This window comes from Durotheca rogersii (genome assembly GCF_024521655.1).
Source record: "Durotheca rogersii strain YMJ 92031201 chromosome Unknown GGS23scaffold_36, whole genome shotgun sequence".
Classification (NCBI taxonomy): Eukaryota; Fungi; Ascomycota; class Sordariomycetes; order Xylariales; family Xylariaceae; genus Durotheca; species Durotheca rogersii.
Genome location: NW_026251267.1, coordinates 170,711 through 190,665, shown reverse-complemented (window position 1 = coordinate 190,665; position 19,955 = coordinate 170,711). Strand labels below are relative to the sequence as shown.

Genomic DNA, 19,955 nt, shown 5'->3' with positions numbered 1-19,955 from the left:
GCTCGTCGCCCGCGGGAAAGGGAGAGAGCGACGACGCTCCCTATAAATTTGCTGTCCAGCGACCGCCATCCAACCGCTTTCTCCTGCCCATCCTCATCGCCGACGCGCCCCCAAGGCCGACCGCCCCAATCGCCAGAGAGCGGGCGCAAACCTGCCTACCTACCTATACCTATATCTTACCCAGGTACATAGAGGCGCGGGTTCGCCGCAGAGGGGCGAAGACTCGGAGATTCAGCGACCCACCCGCCGCCCCTCGATCTCGAAAACACACGGGCACCAGAGAGGAGAAACAGAGAGAGAAAGCAAAACTCGAGGGCGCGAGAGAGGGGCAGATAGGGGGAGAAAAAGAAAAGGGTCGTGTCACCTCCCTCCCTACCCGGTGGCCTGGGGCGCGGGACAGCGCCCTAGTTTCAGAGACCGATATGGGAGACGGTGATCTCGACCGGGACTGGCCGCCAGACGTCCAGCATGTCTGAGATGGTGAGGTTCCACAATTCCACAAGTCTGGGTAGGGGGCGAGTTGTCGAAGAGAGGCGCAGTTAAGCGTTTGCGGAGTCCCGTTCCGGGATTGTGATGGCCTTGGCCTTATCCACACAAGTCGACCCCCTGCCCCAACACCCGGTGTTGCTGCTGCTGTCGCTGATGACAAACATGGCTACATCCCGAAGGCCAAGGATGAGGCCGCAGCTGGTCCTCTATCTTTCTCTCTTTCTCTCCCTCCCTCTGTCTGTCTCTCTCTGCCTGTCTCTCTCTGTCTCTCGGCCTCTCCGTCTCTCTCGTTTGCTCTCTCGCTCGCCCTCTCTCCGCCTCGCCTCCCCCCCCCCCCCCCTTTCCTCACCTCTTCGCTCTCGCGTGCTCGCGGACTCTTGCCTAACGACGGAAGAGGAGGGGGGACCTAGGCCGGGCGCGAAATGACAGGACGTGCCACAAGGGTACGCGACTAGTAAGGGCCTGCCTCGCCTCTTGCCGTCCCCATTCCCACCCCCATTCCCGTCCGCTCTCCTTCCCCCCCTTTCCCTCCCTGATAGGGCGACGGCGGGTCGCCAGCTGGGCCGTGGCCCCAGGCGCTCCACGATCGCACAAGCAAGGCCCCTACCCGTCTCCGCGCTCCGCGCTAGCACCGGAGCTTGCCTCCATCTGGACGACGGGACCCACGCGGTGAGCCGTGCTAGGCGAGAGCCGGGCGAAGCTTTGGAAAGACTCTGCGATCGCCTAGCCCGCTAGTACAAGCGGGGCGGGCTCGTTTGCCTCGTCTCCTGGCTCTGTCCCTCGCCTCCGTCCTACTCCTCTCTGTGCGCCTTCTCCCTGTGCGCCCGTCTCTTTCTGTGTGTGCCTCTCTCGGTGTGTGTTGGTATGCGCGCGCGCGCGCTCGTGCGTGTGGTGCGTCGACTGGGTGCCTTCGGCCTTCGGGCTCCGACGGTAAGGGGAAGGGGGGGAGGGGGAGCAGGGCAGCTGCTCGGTCGTGCGTCGTTCGAGTGACGGTGCTTTGCGGAGGCAACGCTCCAACCACCTGCCGGAAAGGGGCGCGGGGGGAGGGAGGGTGGTTAGAGAGAAGAGGGGAGAGAGAAGGGGGAAGGGTCCCGGCGAGCGCGGGAGGGGGAGAAGGCGATGAGGGGGGACGAGAGGGGCACGGGGGGGGATGGAGATGGGGAAGGGGCCAAGCTATGCTCTATCGTCCGATGCGGTATTATGCAGAAATGTCAGTTCCCGAGATGCGCCTACGGGGCATGGGCAGAGGCTACGACGTTGCCAGGTTTATATTTGCTCTCGGGCCATATGGGGACAGCCGCGAGATCCCCGTAGGCTTGCTGCATGATGTAGGAGGAGACAGGCTGCAAGGACGGTTGAGGGAGGTAGCATTGTTGGGCATCTCCAGTGCTCGACAGCTTCGACGGCCAATGACGAGGTTAAAACCGCCTGCTTCCGTAGTGACGCGGCCACCGCAGGTAGGCTAGCTCCCTCCCTCCCCTCTCCTCTCTACAACCCCCTCCGAAGCGAGTAGTGAGTGACAAGGAAAGTAAAGGGCTCGGCGTTCGAGCAGAGCTGTTTCCGGGGCTCATCCTGTGCTGACTGCAGATGCCGTATCCCCTCCCCGCACCTGTATGTCTGCTGCAGTGAGACGCTTTTGCCGACAGGATATTATATAAAAGGGGCAGCAGTAGTCCTTGGCAGCCGTTTATCAATGTCGTGCCTCGTGTGTCCTTAGCAAACCCTCCTTCTCCCCACCCCCCTCCCCTTCGACCAAGACCATCTGTTCGAGAGCTCATCACCACCTCCGCTCCCTCTCTCCAGCTCGACAATGACAACCAAAGTCCGTGTCGGCGCCGTCCAGGCGGAGCCGGTGTGGCTCGACCTTAATGGAAGCGTAGATAAGACCATCTCCTTGATCGAGGCCGCCGCCGCAGACGGCGTACAGGTACTTGGATTCCCCGAGGTCTGGATCCCGGGATACCCATGGTAGGCTCCGAGTCAAGGTCTCGACGGGAACCGCAGCACTAACGTCGACTTGTTTCCCCTCGCCAAGGTCTATCTGGACCTCGAGCGTCATCGACAACACCCACATCATCCACGACTACATGGCCAACTCGATGCCTCGAGACTCGGCTCATATGGAGCGCATCCTTGCCGCGGTAAGGAAGGCAGGCATGTTTGTGGTCCTCGGATACAGCGAGCGAGACGGCGCGAGCCTTTACATGGCCCAGTCCTTCATCTCTCCGGCCGGAGAGATAGTCCATCACCGACGAAAGATAAAACCTACCCATGTAGAACGCACGATCTGGGGCGAGGGTCAGGCCGAGTCGCTCAAGTGCGTCGTGCCGTCACAGTTTGGCAAGATCGGCGGCTTGAACTGCTGGGAACATCTGCAACCTTTGCTTCGTTACTATGAGTATTCGCAGGGAGTTCAAATACACGTCGCTAGGTCCATCCCCCCCACCCCCCTAAAAAAGATTCCTTCGCCCCTAAGAGATATATATCTTCTCCCGTACCCTCCTCTTTGTCCCTAGCTGACTGTGGTACGTGTAGCTGGCCCGCAGAATTTGAGATGCCCGACCCTGCAAAAATAAAGTGGCTATACCACGAAACAGGTGAAGCGAGCTACCGAGCCAGTCAGTTCATGGCCATAGAAGGGCAGTGCTTCGTCCTGGTTGCGTCGCAAATCCTAACCGAGAAGAACTTGGAGAAGAATAACCTTTCCGGTAATCCTGTAACAAAGACGGTGAGGTCTTCGGATTTTCGCTCTGCATCTTCAACCCCCCTTACCCCCTCCCCCAAATTCTTCTTTTTTTTTTTTTACTAACACAACCACCTCTCTCTCTCTCTGAAGCCTGGCGGTGGGTTCTCCATGATCTTCGGGCCCGACGGCAAGCCGCTCTGTGAACCCATCGACGCCGGCGAGGAAGGTATCCTGACAGCGGATGTCGACTTGCGGGACATCGACTACCCGAAAGCATTCATCGACGTCGTCGGTCATTACGCAAGGCCGGATTTGCTCAGCCTGCTCGTCAACCCCACTAAGGATGAACACGTGAAGAAAATGGCAAAGTAGTTTGCGGCTGTCGGCAGACCGCGATACGGCGATGTACATGTGGCGTGTGGGAAGCGGGAGTCGGAGTTAGATGGTGATGGCGGCGGCGACAGTCTTAGATACACCAGGGCGCAGGGATGTTTAGGTTGACGACGTTCCACCATTTGATATTAGTGTTGCGGCCGCTATCCGCCTGAAGGTCCTGTTGTTTCCAAAATGATTCGATTATACCTCTTAGAACGAAAACGTTGCCGATGTGCCGGGTATCGTCCATCCGGTCCAGCGTTTGGAGGATCATTATCCTCTGATGGTCGGACTCGGTCTCGCACGCTATAACGAAAAGTGGCCAAGGACTCGTGCAGACCTCGAGGCGACCTAGAGCCTTGAACGCTTCGTCTAGATACATCGACCGAAGGTCTTGATTCTGGGCACTCTCACCCGTCCTCAGCAAGTAAAGGAGAGCAGCGATCCGATAGAGCTCGGCGGTCGTATAGATCCTAGTCCGTTCCCTCGGGGCTAGGATACTCGCGTCCGCGGGATGAAGATGCTGCTCGAGCTTGGTAATTCTGTTCTGAATCATGTGCCATTCGTCGGCTTTTTGGGCTCGTTCCTCCGGAGAGAGGCCGGCGGGAACGCCCCGGAGTTCTGCGGCGCGCAGCCCGTTCGCATAGCTGATAATTTCCATCACTTCCACGGAACACCCGAGGGACCCTATAATCTGCAGGCCAACGTCAGCTACGGCCATCCTTATAAGAGCAGTCGGTCCGTTGGGTGAGGGGAGGGGAGGGGAGGGGAGGGGAGGGGGCCGTACTTGAGACTTGTCGAAAGCTGTGTCGTGGAGGAGCTTGAGAGATGCCGGGCCTTCGGGCCCGTATAGCAGAGGCTGGCTAAAGCTGCCTAGAATTTCGTGGTAGAGGAACCACGTATACAAGAAGCCATATCGCAATTGGCCTCCGTGGATCTCGGCGAGTTCGCGGAGAATGACCTGGGCGCCTGCCAGGTGCAGACCCCAATTCCCCTCGGTCTCATCGAAGACCTGATTGATCGTTAGCGGGCTGAGGTATGTGGGGGGAGGGTCCGTCCGGTGGAATTGTCTCACGTTGTAGACGCAGAGCATCATAGACGTCGCCAGCTGCGTCTCCGTGATGCCGGGAGAGTCGCGCCCTATCGACGAACGGAAGGATCGCAGCGCCTCCGCTTTGTACGATAGAGCGTGCTCGGCGCCCCAGAGATGGAAAGCCGACAGAGCTAGGATGGCATTTCGCAGACCGTCTGACGTAGCGCCGTGGGTTGAGAGCGCCATGGGCAGCAGATCATCGCGGAATCCGTTGTGGACGTCAATTGTGGATATCATGCTGGAGAGCCTCGTCTTATCTGGTGCGCGTGCGCGTGTAAGCAGCTCTTCCGACGCTTGGCGCGAGGATAGGGTCTGTTCTTACAGTAGCCGAGTAGATGCGATTCCTTTTCGTGGAAATTCGGAAAAATGGGCACGGTTCGTGACGGTCGCGGCTGACAGCGGATGAGGGACAGGCCAATCGGCGAAACGCCCTTCCTGGCCACGGCCAAATCTGAGTAAGTCACGTTCAAAAATTGCTTCCCGTAGTAGGCCGAGTCGATTTCGTGGTGGTGGATCGTGTGGTCCGGGAGGCGACTGAGTCTGCGTCTGCCATCCGGCTGGTCGGGCCAGGCGAGGCGGATTCCGTAGCCCAAACACTCTCTTCCGGTGCGAAGACAGTTGTCACAGGCTGGGTAGTGTCGGTCACATCCGATCTTACGTCCTTCGGAGAAGCCTTAGTAAACTCGTCGCGCAGAATGCTGATGTTATATCATCCCCATTGTCATCCTCCCTCAGCATCCCTCACCCTCCTCCGCATCATCACCGTATATCAACGACAAACTTACGTTTGCAAGTCCAGCACCCCTGCGCTCGTCGGACGGACTCCATCGTTCGTGCTAGGTTGAAATCGTCCAAGTCTTAGTTCGAGACTATACCATCGGGGTTTAAGCCTTGCATTTTAGACGCGGGTTTTGACTTCTTTGCAAGGACGAGGCTGGAGAAGTGGCCCGGCGGCACAAGCGCACGGAGAGACAGATGGGAGGGGGGTATATTATCCAGTCCGGGTCGATAACGGGACAGACGAGCTAGCCAGGGCTATTCAATTCTCGAATCAACCATCATACGACGCGCTGCGTTGATTCGACGGGCGGGTAGGTCAAGCTGGGGCGTCTTCACGGCTGCGTAGGTCCCCGGGGCTGCCTGGGTACCTTAGAGATACGTTGACCGTTCAGGTTGGCCGCAGCGATATCGTGCAATTTAGCGATGCGCAATCCCCTACGCGCCAATTAGAAGCGGGGTTGTTGGCACTCAAATCCCGAGTGACCGGATGAGACCCCGAGCTGGCTTTTTTCTCTCTCCCTCTTGGCTTCTGAAGAGCTAGTCGGGTCAACGCACACCTCCGCAGAGGCACCGAGTCCTCAGAGCGAGAGAGAAAAAAAAGAGTGAGAAATAAAATTGTCGAGGCGAAGACGATGTCGGTGATAGGAGCAGAGGGAATATTGACAACTAATCGGCGACGAGACCAGTCCTCGGCAGTTCGGTGACTAGGGACGGGTCGTAGTTGATGCTCGAGACTGCCGACAAGGTCGTGCTGACGAAACCTCTGCGATACTTGTGTTATTGATTTTACGTCATGCTCGGACGATCGTATTACTTCGAAAGACGAGGTTCAAATCCCATAAATCCCCTATTCCCCGTGGTGGTTTTTGCTAAATTTGCAAAAGTGAATGCTCCCTCTTTCTTTCTCTCTCTCTCTCACGCACACACGCAAAGTACACTCGCATAGACCGTATATACACGCACGCACACACGCAAAGTACACTCGCATAGACCGTATATACACGCACGCACACACGTTTTGTGATTCTCGCTTACAGATAGGACGGAGGATGGGTGAATGTAGGGATCCCTGGGTCGAGTCGATACATGGATGGGGCTAGTCGCAGTAGCTCATCAACGACCCTGTTAAAAAAAATAGTCCCCCCCAAAACCGTCCTCCGCAGTCCCACGCCAAGGTCCAGTGGTTATGACCAGCACACTGTTTCTTGGCAGCGCTCAATCGCCATCGGAGCCCATGGCGAGGGGCGGCGCCTGAGACCGGTGAGTAAGGCCGGAAATAAGCTTTGGGATAAAAGAGCAAGATAGAGAGTAGATCAGGAGATCAGATGGGCCGTTGAGGAGAAGCTCTGGGGTTCTGCGTGGGACATCGCTTCGTGAGCTAGGCTGACAGGAGTAAAGCTTCGATGTAGGTGTACGGATATGCATCCTACGATATGTCGTACGCAGTCTGGGCTCAGAGCAACAACTCCATTCGGCAGATTTGTCAGCCGGTGTGGTACGCAATGCCAGGCCTGCTCTCATCACATGTGAGTCCGGGGTAACGAGAAGAGGAGAAGGGGGAGGGGCCGGATGTGGATGGGATGGAATATAATGTGGACGGGATGGTGGATGGGTGGGATTGTCTTACATGATAGATCGCACACGGTGTGGTCCGTAGATTAGGTACCTCGCTACCCTCGATCGCTCCCGAGCCACAGCCATCCACGTGGGCACTAGCCACGCAGCCTCGTGGCTGGTAGCGGCCTCAGGTACCAGCCAAGGCGCCGACATTGGGTACGGAGTACTCTCGTTTGGGCACGTGAACGGCCGACGGATTGGGTAATGGCCGAGGTTCGATTCACATGTGCGAGGGCCGACGAACCAGCGTCATTGTTGTACATTACTCTGTCGCCGTCAGCTTCGGCAGCCTGCTGTCCAGCTTCTCGCCTCCTTTCTCTCTCTTTGCTTATTTCGAACCCTCCTCCACGATCGCTCCTATCTCGACGCGCCACTGCCACGCCGAATCAATCGCCTGCCACGACGTCTCCCACACAGGCCAGCTCTCGGTCCAGCTAAGTACCATCTTCGCAATGGGTCTCAAGAACGGTACGCGCACACCCTGGCTGGCGTATCCACCGTCGCCGCTCACCCAGTTGCCCTGCCGGACACTGACCCGTTCGCAGACAAGTTTCCCGCGTCAGCTGCCTTCGATGCCATCAACGACTCCCTGCAGTCGAGCGAAGCCGACCGGCAAGACGCCATCAAGCAAGGCAACGCCGTATTTGCGTTCACCTTGAAGAACGCGGCGGGGGAGACCGAGAGTTGGCATATCGATCTGAAGGAGAAGGGCACTGTTGGCGCCGGCCTCGGAAGCAAGCCAACCGGTAATACATGGCCCCTTTCTCTCCCCCATCCACCCCCTGTTTCTCACTCGGAGCGCGATATAGCATGATGCTCATCTACACGTGCATGGGATTACTGACTCTCCGTCTCCGTTGGCACGGTCCGGTTGGCTAACGACGCTCTCATCTGCAGTTACACTATCGCTCTCGGACGAGGACTTCGGCAAGCTCGTGGCCGGCCAGGCCAACGCCCAACGATTATTTATGTCGGGGAAACTCAAGGTCAAGGGCGACGTGATGAAGGCGACTAAGATGCAGCCTATCCTGCAGAAAGCGCAGACGAAGGCTAAGCTATGAAGGGGGGCTTGCCGTTGTTGATTGTTGAGGACTTGGAGCGACCCCGCGGGATTCACGGCGGCGAATGGCGACGGATGCGCGGGCGTTAATTAACTTCTCTGTTTAAATACTGTAACAGTAATCGGCACCGCGGAATACATAGGAGGCGTCCCTTTTTGCTCGTTTCCGTCCCGCTCGTATGCGTTCTCCACTGTGTGTTTTACATCCGGCGACCGGATCAGTAGTTGCCAGCAGGGGCCATGCTTAGTGGGAGACGCGCATGTAGAGATATGCGCGCATACGCGCGGATGCTACGCCTCAGGCCGCGAGATTCTCGGGAAGCATCTGTCATTTCGCCTCTTTTTTTTCTTGTGGAGGTTGAGTCGGGATGGCTGGAATGCGGTTGGGCGGGATACTCGGTTGGGACACTCGGTCGGGAACGCTGGACCACTCAGCTGGTGCCCCTCCCTTCCCGCCTGCTTGCTGCGGAATCCCGATAAGCAGTTGGGACTATGTATGGCTGGACGGGCATGAAGCTATCGCTCCTAGGCATCCAATACCTGTAGTAAGAGTAAGAGTAGGAGTAGGAGTGGGAGCGGGAGTGGGAGTAGGAATGGGGACCTTTAGTCAGGAGGGCGCATTTGCCTTACCATAGGTACCTGACCTAACGTTCGTAGGCACACATGTACATACACACAGGTTCACCCTCCATTTGTCCCTCCCCAATGACATCTGTTTTCGGCGCCCAGAGGTCGTGCGGGTCCACGCCTCGATGCCTGGACGGGCGCGTGGCGGAGGTACCAGACCTCTCCCGGCACGCCCCCCCAATACTGCCTGGTGTTAGCCAGGTACATCTGGTTGCCCTCCGGAAAGGACGCGACATAGCATTCTACTTTTCGGATGTAAGTATCTAAGGTACCTACAGGTATAGGTACCTAACTTACCTGCACCCACCCACCCTTAGGTCCCTCCCCTCCCTCCTGCGCGTCGCCAACGCGGCCAATTCAGAGGCCGATACATGCATGGGTACTTAGGTACAAGCCCATGGCCATCTGGCTTCAGATGAATGTACCTCCCTACCAAAACCTTCGTCCACTTCCCGCCCTTGTTTTTTTCCGGCTTTTTAGCTGTCCACAAGCCCCCAAAACAATAACACCACTCAACTCACTCACCTCAACTCACTCACACCCCCGATTCATTTCCTTCACTCTCTCCATCCTAGTCGGAAGAAGAAAAAAAAACAATACCTCCCTGTCGTCAAGGGTGCTCGGGATAGTCTGTCATCGTCGAAAAGTCTTTTATTTCCCTTCCTCTTCACCCATCGCAGCCACTGAATGCCAGCGCCTATCCGAGCCTCTTGAGATTGGCCGCTTCGGCTGCCTTAGCCTCCTTCACTTTTTCTTCATTTTTTTTCTCTCTTGGCATCTTAACCCTATCCCCGTCGCGCTCCGCCCTGTCGACTTACCGTCTCCAAGTGGTCGCGACTCCATCTCCTCCCCTTAGCCTGACCTCACCCTCTCGACGCGTCGTCTGTCAACATCACAACCACCATCGTTGTCCTCCATATCATCAACAACACCCCCTCTCCGCCCCCCCTCTTAGGCTATACTTTCGTAGGCTACGCGTCATCAGGGAAACCCGAATCTAAATAACACATCACGTCACGATGAGTTTGAGTACTCCGGTCAAGTCTCGCCCGCCACCGGGTGAGCAGGGCTCGACGCCGTTCCGATCTGCTTCGGCAAACAGATTTCGGTCCTCGCTCGTCCCCATGAATCGACCTTCTGCTGTGCGCTCTGCGCATCCGACAAGCAAGGTCTCCGCAAATTCTACCTATGGTCGCGACCTCTTCCGTACTTCCACCCCCCAGACCGGTCGCACCATCAAGTTCGCCCCCAATCTCCCGGCCGCTGTCACCAAAGCAACCCCCAGCGGTCGCAAATTTGCCCACAAGATCTCGCATGGAGGCATGTCTAGCATACCTTCGACGGAACCCTTCAAGATGAGGATTCCTTCCCCAGATCCCGACCTCTCGGGCGAGGCCCTGTCGAAGCAGGTCCCCGACGATCCCAATCGCACCGGCACCATCTACGCCGACCAGTTTCTCGCCCACAAATGCCCTCCAGACTTCGATGACCTCCAGCGGCGGCAGTTCTTCTGTGTTCTAGATTTGCGCAGGCTGAAGTATGCCGCCGATGAGATATTCGTTAGGAAAGACTGGAAGCTGAACATCATGAACTTTGCAAAGGAATACGAGAAGAGCAGAGGCATGATTATGCTGCGGTACGGCCTGTACGAATTCAAGAACGTGAAGCCGTCCGAGGAGGTGCTCAAGAGATGGCGAGCCGCTCACGGTCTACCAGATCCGGAGACGGAACGAACGAGCGCTCCATCGGAGACCCCGATCCCGCCTAGCCGTCGCACCGCTGCCCCTAACACGGTATCGACGAAGCGTAAGGCCGAGGAGGATTTGGCGCCAAAGGATAACGCCCTGATGGCGTCGACCGCCAACCAGAACAAGCGTCGCAATGTTAAAGAGCCGGCTGAGAATGCGCTCACCGGCCCTGCTCCTTTTAAGAAAAGCAAACGCAAGGTCGAGGAAACTGACGAGCCTGACGAGAACCAACCCAACAAACTGCAAAAACCTACCCCCGCAAAGTCCAAGTTTGAGAGCATCCTCGACAAGGCGTCGTCGGGCGGTAGTCTCCCGCCTCTAAAGCGAGCCCCCTTAACGCCCTTCGGGTCTCAAAAATTCAGCGATTCGCAGAACTCGAATCTGCCCAACAAGTGGAACCCATTCGCAGCACCTACAAACGGACTTAAGCCTGCCGATGGCGAGGCAGGAGTGGATTCTAACGGGTCCATACTCTCTAGCCACAAGATCGGATCGGTCCCGAGTACGACGACCGGAATTTTCAGCTATCTCTCGGAGAGCTCCGCAAACAGTAGCAGCAACGAGAATGACAACGCTGAAGATGGAGACACCGACTCTGAGTCCGAAGAGGAAGCAGACGGCCAGGAGCCGGCGCCGAATAAGGAACCCGATGTTCCCGCTGCTGCTACTAATACCGATACCCCCACGGCGCAGAAACCGCCTGCTCTATACTCTACTAGCAAACCAACCGAGATGCCGAGCCTGTTCGGCAGCCTAACCAAGCCTAAGCCTGCCGATCTTACCTCTAAGGGGGGTCTATTCGGACGAGTTCAGATGGGGACCAATGGACAGCCTCTTCGGGCTACCCCTGACTCGGAAGAGCAGAGATCCCTTTCCCCAGTCAAGCAGCCGGAGCCTGCAGCTGAAAAGGAGCAGAAGAGTAAGACACCTGCCAAACAGCCAGGCGACTACACCTTCAACCCAGCGACGACTCCGATATCGTTCAGCCAGCCGGCGGCTGCTATCCCTCAAACACCAGCCGCGGCGGCCAGCACGGAAGAGGCTAAGGGATCCAGCAATCCTGAGGATGCGTCGACGGCGAAGCCGCCATCACTATTTGGGGCCAGCGCCCCCGCCAACCCAGCATTCCAACCCACCGCGCAATCGCTGTTTGGTAGCTTCAACAAGTCTTCTTCTGATCTGCCTCAGACTCAGTCGAATGGCGTCACGAGCTCGCTTTTCTCGGGACAGAAGCCTGCTCCTACCGCTTCGAACCCATTCAACCCAACCATTGCCAAATCCTTGTTCGGTGGCGTTCCGACTACAAATGGGACAGATCTGGCCGCTACTAAGGAACAGCGGAAGAGCCCTGTAGACTCTACGACCTCGGGGGGGTTAGCCAGTGCTGCATCTACAGCAAAAGCCCCAGAGACACCATCGGCACCTCAGCCCGCGTCCATCTTCGGCGCCTCGAGGAACACAAATGCTACACCCCAACCTACAACGCTGTTCGGTGGTAACGCCCCGAAGGCGGCCGAACCCAAGACGAGTAGCCATAATAGCCAGTCGTCGTTTGGTACGAACGGAAATACTTCCGCCTCTAGCCTCTTCGGCGCTTCTCAGAGCACGTCGCTTTTTGGGTCAGATAAGACGGCTGCCAATGGGCCAGACACCACCAAGTCGGTCTTTGACGCCCCCAAGCAGGTTTCTGCCAGTTTCACTTTCGGTGCTTCTAGGCCGGAGACCAACGAGACGAACAGCGGCATCATCAACTTCAGCCAGAGCTTCAGCCAGGGGTCGACTGTCTCGGGTGCTCCGGCCAAGTCGCTTTTCAGTTCTTCGACAGCAACACCGCCCTTCGGCAACGGGTCGACAACCCCGGCGGGCATGTTCGGCTCCAGGAATGGGGACACAGCGCCCAGCGAGAAGAAGGATAGCGCTCCAGCCCCCCAGTCAAGCATCTTTGGAAACGCCCCTTCCACTGCAGCCCCCATTTTCACATTCGGCGCCCAAGCGACACCGGCTACACACAGCCCACAGGCCCCCTCCACGCCCATTTTTTCTGGCGCTGGTATCAGCCACCCTCAAACGGACGGGCCTGATAGGAAGAGGCCCGCTGTTGAGTTCGGGAATTCGGCAACACCGGGGAACCCAACGCCTTTTACATTTGGCCAGGCGTCTTCGGACAGTAGCTTCACCTTCACAGCTGGAGGGAACGGGCAGTCGATTAACAATCCATTCGCTTCATCCGCAGCACCGTCGACGCCGATGTTCGGTGGCCAGCAGCCATCAACACCGGCTCCGTCGTCCAGCTTTACTTTCAGTTTTGGTCAGCAAGCGCCGTCTACGCCCAACCCGCCGCCGGCTAGCCAGGGGAATAGTACTCTCTTCGGCGCGTCGTCCCACGGAGGAAACGCGGCGCCGAGCTTCAGCTTCACGTCAGCAACGCCGCAAGGCACCCCTAATTTGTTCGGATCCAAGTCGACGCCGGCCCCTTCGGGAGGTTTCGGCGGGTTTCTGCAGACCGGCGGCGAGTTCTCGGCGGGAGCCAGTAAGCATTTTCTCCATTAGCAGCGACGGTACGGATCAGGTATTGACGCAACCGTCTAGGTTCGCCGTTTCCCGCCCCTTCTAGCATCGGCACGACGCCGGTGAGCGGTACCCCGGAGCCGCAGTCTCAGCACGGCGACGGCGAGGAAGGGCCGCAGGAGCAGATCTCGCTTACGGACGGCGGTCCGGGCGAGGAGGACGAGGTGATGCTGCACGAGGTGCGGGCCAAGGCGATCAAGTACGTGCCGGTGGTGAAGGGCAGCGACGAGGAGGAGGAGAAGAAGTCGCCGTGGTCGACACAAGGTGTGGGCCCGCTCCGCGTGCTGAAAAACAAGTCTACGGGGACGGTGCGGGTCCTGTTGCGGGCCGAGCCCCGGGGCCACATCGCGATGAACAAGGCGCTGCTTTCGGACGTGGAGTACAAGGCGAAGGACAAGACGGTCAACTTCGTGGCGTCGAGCGACAGCGGTCTGGGCCTGGAGACGTGGGTGCTCCAGGTGAAGAAGCCGGACTTCGCACGACAGCTGACGGAGGTGTTGGAGGCGAACAAGAGTGCGAACAAGAAGTAGGGGGGGCCAGAGAGGGAGGAGACCAGAGAGCAGGCAGAAGATGTTCGAGTAAGGGAAGGGCGTCTCGTGTTTGTACATTTACGGTATTATTGTATGCTCGTTTTCAGTTTCCAGCATGAGGAATGAGGTAGCCGAAAAGGGGGCATGCGCACGGGTACATAGGAAGAACGATCTGAGATTTGCCAGGATACCCAAACCCGGAGAGACGGGTTTATTTCTCGTTTTCGAGTCCCGACAGGACCAGACGGCCATAGGGGATGACTGTGGGTGACTGTGGGTGTGTGTTCTTGTGCCACGCCCGTACCGAAGTTGGTGCTATTCGTACCCTCTCGTTTCTCTCTCCGTACCAACCCGGGGCACTACCTGTACGGTACAGGTAGTGCCCTAGGTAGGTTGGTAGTTGGTAGGTAAATATATATATATATATATATATGGGTGCCTACCCCCAGGCACCTACGCGCCTGAGCCGGGCGGGAAGTTAAGAGTTAAGGTGCTGGCTTGGCCGCCCTACGTCATAGAATCGCGCATCGTGTTGAGGGATATCCATGTTTGCCAGGTACTTCCAAGTCCCGCCAACGCTACATGCGCGCACCGCGTGTCTTTGCCACGCACCCAAGTATCCTTTGCGCCGGTGCGATGTACTCGGCATCTGCAGCACGTATGAGGTCGAGCAAAAAAAAAAGAGAGAGAGAGAGAAGAGTAAAAAGGAAGAAAAAAAAGATTTTACCCCTCCATCCTAACAAATTTTCCCATGCTTTGGGAAAGGCAGCTCTTTCGGTCGTCCAGCTCCAACGGGATTCGACAATCTCAACCTTCACTATTCGCATCCCCCTTCCTCCCATCCTCTCGTCACTATTGCCGAAGCACACCACGAGACGCTCGCCAGGTCCATCGTCCGAGAAACATCCCCGCTCCTACCGACGGGCACTTCTCTCTGTTCCTTTCAACCTGCCTTCAGCAGCGTCTGTCTTACACGCAGCCGACAATGTCTGAAGAGATCACACACGAGACCATCAAGGGTAAGTTTCCACCTCTCCCGTGGGTTCATATATCCGACATGTACATATGCACACACACACACACAATGCCTCGGCACAAATGGACATCTTTCTTGCCGCTTCGCGTCGCGCGCCCAATATATTGCGTGAGCAGAGCGGCGGAGCTGTGAAGATCCCGTTCCTGGTCGCTCGCGTGGCTAGCGATATATATGCCCACTCCAGTGATATGCGCCTGTGGATGCCTGTGTCTCTCACTGCGTCATCCAGCTGACGATACTAAGCTCTTGCTCCGATCTTTGCCCTTCCCCGTCCCTCTTGTCCTGACGCCTCAAATTTGCGCTGAGCTGGCCCCTCGTCGCCCTGCCCCACCGTCCCCGCGACTTGTCCGCTGCTGTGATTCTAGTTCTACTCCAACATGCTACCCTACAGGATTGCTAACGGAATGCCGCAGATGGCTGGTTCAGAGAGATCTCTGATATGTGGCCGGGTAAGTCGAGGATGGCAAGCTGGGTTGTCCTGTACAACATATCAGCACAAGAGGCGGACCTGAGAAAAGGGGTTCACGCATTCTAACGTGGCTCCGGCGCCGTCTACATAGGTCAGGCTATGACCCTGAGGGTGAAGAAGGTGCTGCACCACGAGAAGAGCAAGTACCAGGACGTGCTCATTTTCGAGTCCACCGACTACGGCACTGTCCTCGTCCTCGACAACGTCATCCAGTGCACCGAGCGCGACGAGTTCTCCTACCAGGAGATGATCACTCACCTAGCCATGAACTCCCACCCCGACCCCAAGAAGGTGCTGGTAATTGGGGGCGGCGACGGAGGCGTCCTGCGCGAGGTCGTCAAGCACGAGTGCCTCGAGGAGGCCGTCCTCTGCGACATTGACGAGGTACCCCCCTCCCCTCCCCCCGATAATACGTAACAACCACTCTGGGAACGCGTAGAAGACTGACCATAGGCTGATCAATCGAGTCAGGCCGTCATTCGCCTATCCAAGCAGTATCTGCCCGGCATGGCAGAGGGCTTCAAGCACCCCAAGGTCAAGGTGCACGTCGGAGACGGCTTCAAGTTCTTGGACGACTACAAGAATGCCTTCGACGTCATCATCACCGATTCGTCCGACCCGGAGGGCCCCGCCGAGAGCCTGTTCCAGAAGTCCTACTTCCAGCTGCTGTACGGTGCTCTGCGACCTGGCGGCGTTATCACCACACAAGGTTGTACGTCTCCTTTATATCAGAAAGGTTTTGGGAGTGTGCTTGGGTATTAAAAAAAAGGCACCGTAAAACTTGCCTGGTTGTTCTCAAACAACTTCCTCCGAACCCGGCTGATCCGGTCGTACAACTCGCGCTCTGGGTTCTAATGACCCCTTATCTTCGATGCGTATCGAACGATCGACCGAGCCCCTTTATCTCCCGTCCTCCCCCTTTTCCTCTCCTCCCCCTACTCCACCACCGACCCCCCTCATTTTCCTTGCCTTCTCTTATCTTGTCCCCGCTCCCGTTTACCGCGTCCCTACCTCTACCTCCATCACTCATTTCTCGGAGAGCCTCATGCTAATTCGTATGTGGTGTCGCCGTGGTGTCGCCACCCTCACCACGCACAGCCGAGAACCAGTGGCTGCACTTGCCGCTGATCGCAAAACTAAAGAAGGACTGCGGTGAGGTCTTCCCCGTGGCCGAGTACGCGTACACGACCATCCCGACGTACCCGTCCGGCCAGATCGGCTTCATGGTCTGCTGCAAGGAGGCCGGCCGCAACGTGCGCACCCCGCTGCGCACCTGGTCCCCCGAGGAAGAGGCCCGGCTCTGCCGCTACTACAACGCCGAGATCCACAAGGCTAGCTTCGTCCTACCCACGTTCGCCGCCCAGGCGCTGCAATAAGCCGAGGCGGAGGCGGGAGCGCGAGCGCGGATACGAAAGGATAACAACAAAGGGTAATATGGTAAAGGGAGTATCTGGTGGAGAGGGTGAGGCAATGTTATGTCTTGATTCTCGTTCTGGATTCAGCCGCCCCCCTCCCCGAACTATGAATAGGAGAAATACACCACAGCTGTCGCTGCTGATCTCGACGATCTATCTCTCCACGCGTTCCCTACCTTTTCTTTTATGTTTTTGCATGTTTTTGCCATGCGGCGCATATTATGGTAGGTATAAGGGGCAGGCGTATCACCGGGTTAGTTCCCTCCACGGTAGCGTCTGTTCTTTTTCTACCTATCGTCTAACGGGACAGTCGAGAGACAAGCTCGGTACGCGAGGAAACAGAAAATAGAGGGGAATATAAGAAGCTTATGCGTGCCCTGACGGTTATTGATTTCGCGTCGTACACGCAAGCGTATACGATAGACGTACATACGCACACACACGAATCCACACAGGCCCCGTTCCCGCGGTTCCGCACCCGTAGAACATATGGCTATAGAAGCTTCGTAGTAGGTAGCCTATAGGTGTGCCCGGCCACTTGCTTAACCATGAAGGTACATGTATGTCGAAATGCCCAGCGTTAAACACGGGTTGCTCCCTCGCATCGCCTTGCTTTACACTGTGAATAACCCTCCTCGGTTCCCGTCCTTACCGCTCTTCTCTCCTATCTTTCCTTCCCTAGATAGAACCTACATACAGACCGACATCCGTCACATCGTTGTAGGCTGGACAGACATTTGCTGGATACCTAGACAGATGGGGCAGCTAAACCTAGAGTGCCACTTGCAATGGCGACGATGACGGCTACGGCTAAGGGTCTGCGGTAAACGTTTACCTAGGTAGATGATGACGTGGAAGCGGCCCAGCCTCCTCCTCCCAGTAGGTACTGCCTCCCAGCTAGCTACCTACCTCTCACTTACCTATCTATGAACCCCCTTTCTCCACCGCCCCCGGTGGCGTGTCGAAGAGGCACTGCCGTAGCCTGTCATCGGTCGTACCACGTCCGACGGTATAGTGCGGCAGGACAGAAAAAAAAAAGGCGCGGCTATACGATACGATACGATGCGATATTAATAACGCAGCGAGGCTGGCAGGTCCGACTTAGTGCGAGGAGACAGGGGGGAGGGGGAGGAGGAATTATGCTTCTACGCCACACCTCCCCTTCTCCCAGCCCTTTCGCTCCAGGCATAGACACGAACAGGTGGAGGAAAGAGACAGGCCTCCGGCATGTGCTCGGATGAGCCGGATAGCCCTGCCGAGCTGAAGCGAGCCAGGCCCGGTCTGGCCTGGCCTCTGCGGACAGGGCAGGGCAGGGCAGGGCAGGGATGAGATAAGACGAGACGGGGTGAGATGAGCTGAGCTACGACGTGCATACAGACAGGCAGACAGACAGACAGGCAGGCAGATGGAAAGCACGCGGCGGCAGTGCGCCAGATATGCCCCCTTCCGCCGCCCATCCCCTTCCCTCTTCCTCGCGCGGCGCCGCCCCTGCTCGTTCGCATGCTGCGAGCGAGACGCGCGCGCGAGCACGTGTGCATGTGCGTGTATATCCCGACGCAGACCACGTATGCCGCGCACGCCTCGCAGGAGGGGAGGGAGGGAGGGAGGGAGGCTAGGCGGGCGAATCGCCGACGCGCATGCGCGGCCAGCCTGTCCCCCCCCGCGCGCGCGTCGGCCAACCTTGGGTCGGCAGGTAAGGTAGGACGCGCCCGCAGGCTCTCTCGTCCGCGCGCTGGGGCCCGTCTGCCCGTCTGTCAGCGCCCGCCTTCCCGAGATCCCGTGCGCGCGCGCGCGCCCTCTGCCCTACCTACCTGCCCGGCCGATGGCGGACAGGCTCCGTATCTAGGTCCCCGCGCGGCGCGGCCTGCCGGCCAACTCAGCGGCGGTGCCTTGCGTGGCCACGCCCCCTCGCTCGCCCCCCCCGCCACCCAGGCCCAGCGGGGGGAGCCGTCTCTTCACCGACTCACTGCCGCGGCGGCCCCACCTCGACGACGAGCTGTGACAATGGCGGCGGGTAGCTAGCTCGCACGTTTGATGACCTGCGTGCGGCGAGGGCGAAAGGGGGGGGCGGGCGGAAGGAGTGTGCTGTTGGGCAGGTGGGTGTAGAGAGAGAGAGAGAGGTAGGTAGGTTAAGTGAATAAGCACGAGGGGGAGAGAGAGGTGGAGGGGACGGATAGCTCGAGACGGATAGATTGCGAGACGTGTACGCCCCCCTCCCCTCCCCTCCTCCCATCCCTTCCAGTCCCCCCCCCCGGAAGGGAGGAGTCAGAGAGAGAGTCAGAGTCAGAAGTAAGACCGAGAGGGTGAGCAAGTCAGCAGCCAAGTGAGGGGAAGGAGAAGCGAGGGGCCATAGGAGGAGGGACGCACACATGCAATGCATGAATGCCCGCCCCACACCGCCCGCCCAGCCCTCGGATAGGCAGGCAAGTAAGGGAGCCGGGAACGCCAGCGAGGGCGGCAGGACGCAGAGACGTGGCCGCACGCACGATCCAACCCACGCGGCGCCACGGCCGGCGCCATCGGCGGCGCCGCGTGGACAAGCGAGCCAGCGGTCGCCCGGGTCGAGTGCGCGCGCGCAGGCAGAGGGCGCCGAGCGGGAGGGGAGATAGCTGTACACGGGAGGGAGGGAGAGGTGTTTTTTTTTGTTTGTTTGAAAGTTTCTTTTCTTTACAGCCAGACGGTCTCACCTCACCTCACCTCTGCTCTCGTCCCTCCCGTCCCATCCATCACGTCAGCCGTCAGCCTCTCCCCCCCCCTCTTCCTCTGACCACCCACTAACCGCCGACCCGAGGCGCCTTCTCGGCCCTTGCCCTCTCGGCGATAAGCCGCGCGGCGCAGAACCCGTCCCTGCCCTCCCCTTCCCTTTGTCGGCGGCTCGATCCGCGCCGCGGCCGCTGCGCGGTTCGCGCCACGGGGTTTGCGCGCTGCGGCGCCCCCCCCCCCCCGGACGAGCGTCCTCCCCCTCCGTCCGGCACGTGGAATGATGGGGGAGAGGCGGAGAGGCAGAGACAGAGAGAGAGACGTGGGGCGCGCGGGAGGAGGTACGGCGTGGCAATCGGGCGGGCGGACGGCCTGCCGCGAGCACCGAGGCCCAGGGGATCGTATGGGCAGATAGGCAGACAGGCAGACGGGCGGGTAGGGTTGGGGCTGGTCCCGCCGCCTTGCTGCCTGCCTTGCCCCGGGGAAGGGGGAGGGAGGAGGGGAGGGGGGGGGCGAAGGCGCACACAACAAGCCTCGTGCACGGCAGAGACACACACCTGGGCGTTTAAGCGCGACGCAGTATTTTCTTCTCCCACTCCCTCCCTCCCTCGCTCTCTGCGCGTGCTCCCCTTCACCAGGAGTACCTACCGGAAAAAATGACATGCGTGCACATAGCTACATGCCTAATGCGTATATATAAATACAACATGCACGCATACGCACGCCGCCCATGTGCTGATCTGATCTGGTGGGTGTCCCCGA

The 19,955-nt window shown here is 58.3% G+C and overlaps 5 protein-coding genes across 5 annotated transcripts; 4 read left to right on the top strand and 1 right to left on the bottom strand.

Annotated features, from left to right (window-relative positions):
- Positions 1–1,855: 1,855 nt before the first annotated feature.
- Positions 1,856–3,547, top strand: GGS23DRAFT_616550 (putative nitrilase; the record flags this gene model as incomplete). Its single annotated transcript, XM_051520795.1, has 4 exons — positions 1,856–2,457; positions 2,525–2,920; positions 3,025–3,217; positions 3,326–3,547. The coding sequence occupies exons 1-4, from the start codon at positions 2,300–2,302 to the stop codon at positions 3,545–3,547; spliced, it is 969 nt and encodes a 322-aa protein (XP_051367858.1). The 5' UTR covers positions 1,856–2,299.
- A 47-nt stretch (positions 3,548–3,594) lies between these two features.
- GGS23DRAFT_337630 (fungal-specific transcription factor domain-containing protein) lies at positions 3,595–5,890 on the bottom strand. Its single transcript, XM_051513009.1, has 5 exons — positions 5,429–5,890; positions 4,966–5,304; positions 4,626–4,900; positions 4,338–4,562; positions 3,595–4,244 (listed from the first exon to the last, which is right to left on the bottom strand). The coding sequence occupies exons 1-5, from the start codon at positions 5,469–5,471 to the stop codon at positions 3,642–3,644; spliced, it is 1,485 nt and encodes a 494-aa protein (XP_051367857.1). The 5' UTR covers positions 5,472–5,890; the 3' UTR covers positions 3,595–3,641.
- Positions 5,891–7,492: 1,602 nt separating this feature from the next.
- On the top strand, positions 7,493–8,101 carry GGS23DRAFT_600707 (sterol-binding-like protein; the record flags this gene model as incomplete). Its single annotated transcript, XM_051519112.1, has 3 exons — positions 7,493–7,508; positions 7,586–7,786; positions 7,938–8,101. 3 exons carry the CDS (start codon positions 7,493–7,495, stop codon positions 8,099–8,101), a joined length of 381 nt encoding a protein of 126 aa, XP_051367856.1.
- A 1,948-nt stretch (positions 8,102–10,049) lies between these two features.
- On the top strand, positions 10,050–13,573 carry GGS23DRAFT_607737 (uncharacterized protein; the record flags this gene model as incomplete). Its single annotated transcript, XM_051520100.1, has 4 exons — positions 10,050–10,782; positions 10,885–11,394; positions 12,709–12,892; positions 13,090–13,573. 4 exons carry the CDS (start codon positions 10,050–10,052, stop codon positions 13,571–13,573), a joined length of 1,911 nt encoding a protein of 636 aa, XP_051367855.1.
- Positions 13,574–15,002: 1,429 nt separating this feature from the next.
- Positions 15,003–16,753, top strand: GGS23DRAFT_337440 (spermidine synthase). The gene is made up of 3 exons (XM_051513008.1): positions 15,003–15,462; positions 15,550–15,787; positions 16,177–16,753. Exons 1-3 carry the CDS (start codon positions 15,178–15,180, stop codon positions 16,452–16,454), a joined length of 801 nt encoding a protein of 266 aa, XP_051367854.1. The 5' UTR covers positions 15,003–15,177; the 3' UTR covers positions 16,455–16,753.
- The last annotated feature ends 3,202 nt before the right edge of the window (positions 16,754–19,955 follow it).

Bases quoted from the DNA above. Each gene is read 5' to 3' on its own strand.
- GGS23DRAFT_337630 (XM_051513009.1), bottom strand. From the start codon at position 5,471: ATGGAGTCCGTCCGACGAGCGCAGGGGTGCTGGACTTGCAAAC. The intron at 4,563-4,625 runs GTGAGACAATTC...ACGATCAATCAG, and splicing joins TGATGCTCTGCGTCTACAAC to GTCTTCGATGAGACCGAGGG. The intron at 4,245-4,337 runs GTACGGCCCCCT...GTTGGCCTGCAG, and splicing joins CAGCTTTCGACAAGTCTCAA to ATTATAGGGTCCCTCGGGTG.
- GGS23DRAFT_337440 (XM_051513008.1), top strand. From the start codon at position 15,178: ATGACCCTGAGGGTGAAGAAGGTGCTGCACCACGAGAAGAGCAAGTAC. The intron at 15,463-15,549 runs GTACCCCCCTCC...CAATCGAGTCAG, and splicing joins TCCTCTGCGACATTGACGAG to GCCGTCATTCGCCTATCCAA. The intron at 15,788-16,176 runs GTTGTACGTCTC...CACCACGCACAG, and splicing joins CGGCGTTATCACCACACAAG to CCGAGAACCAGTGGCTGCAC.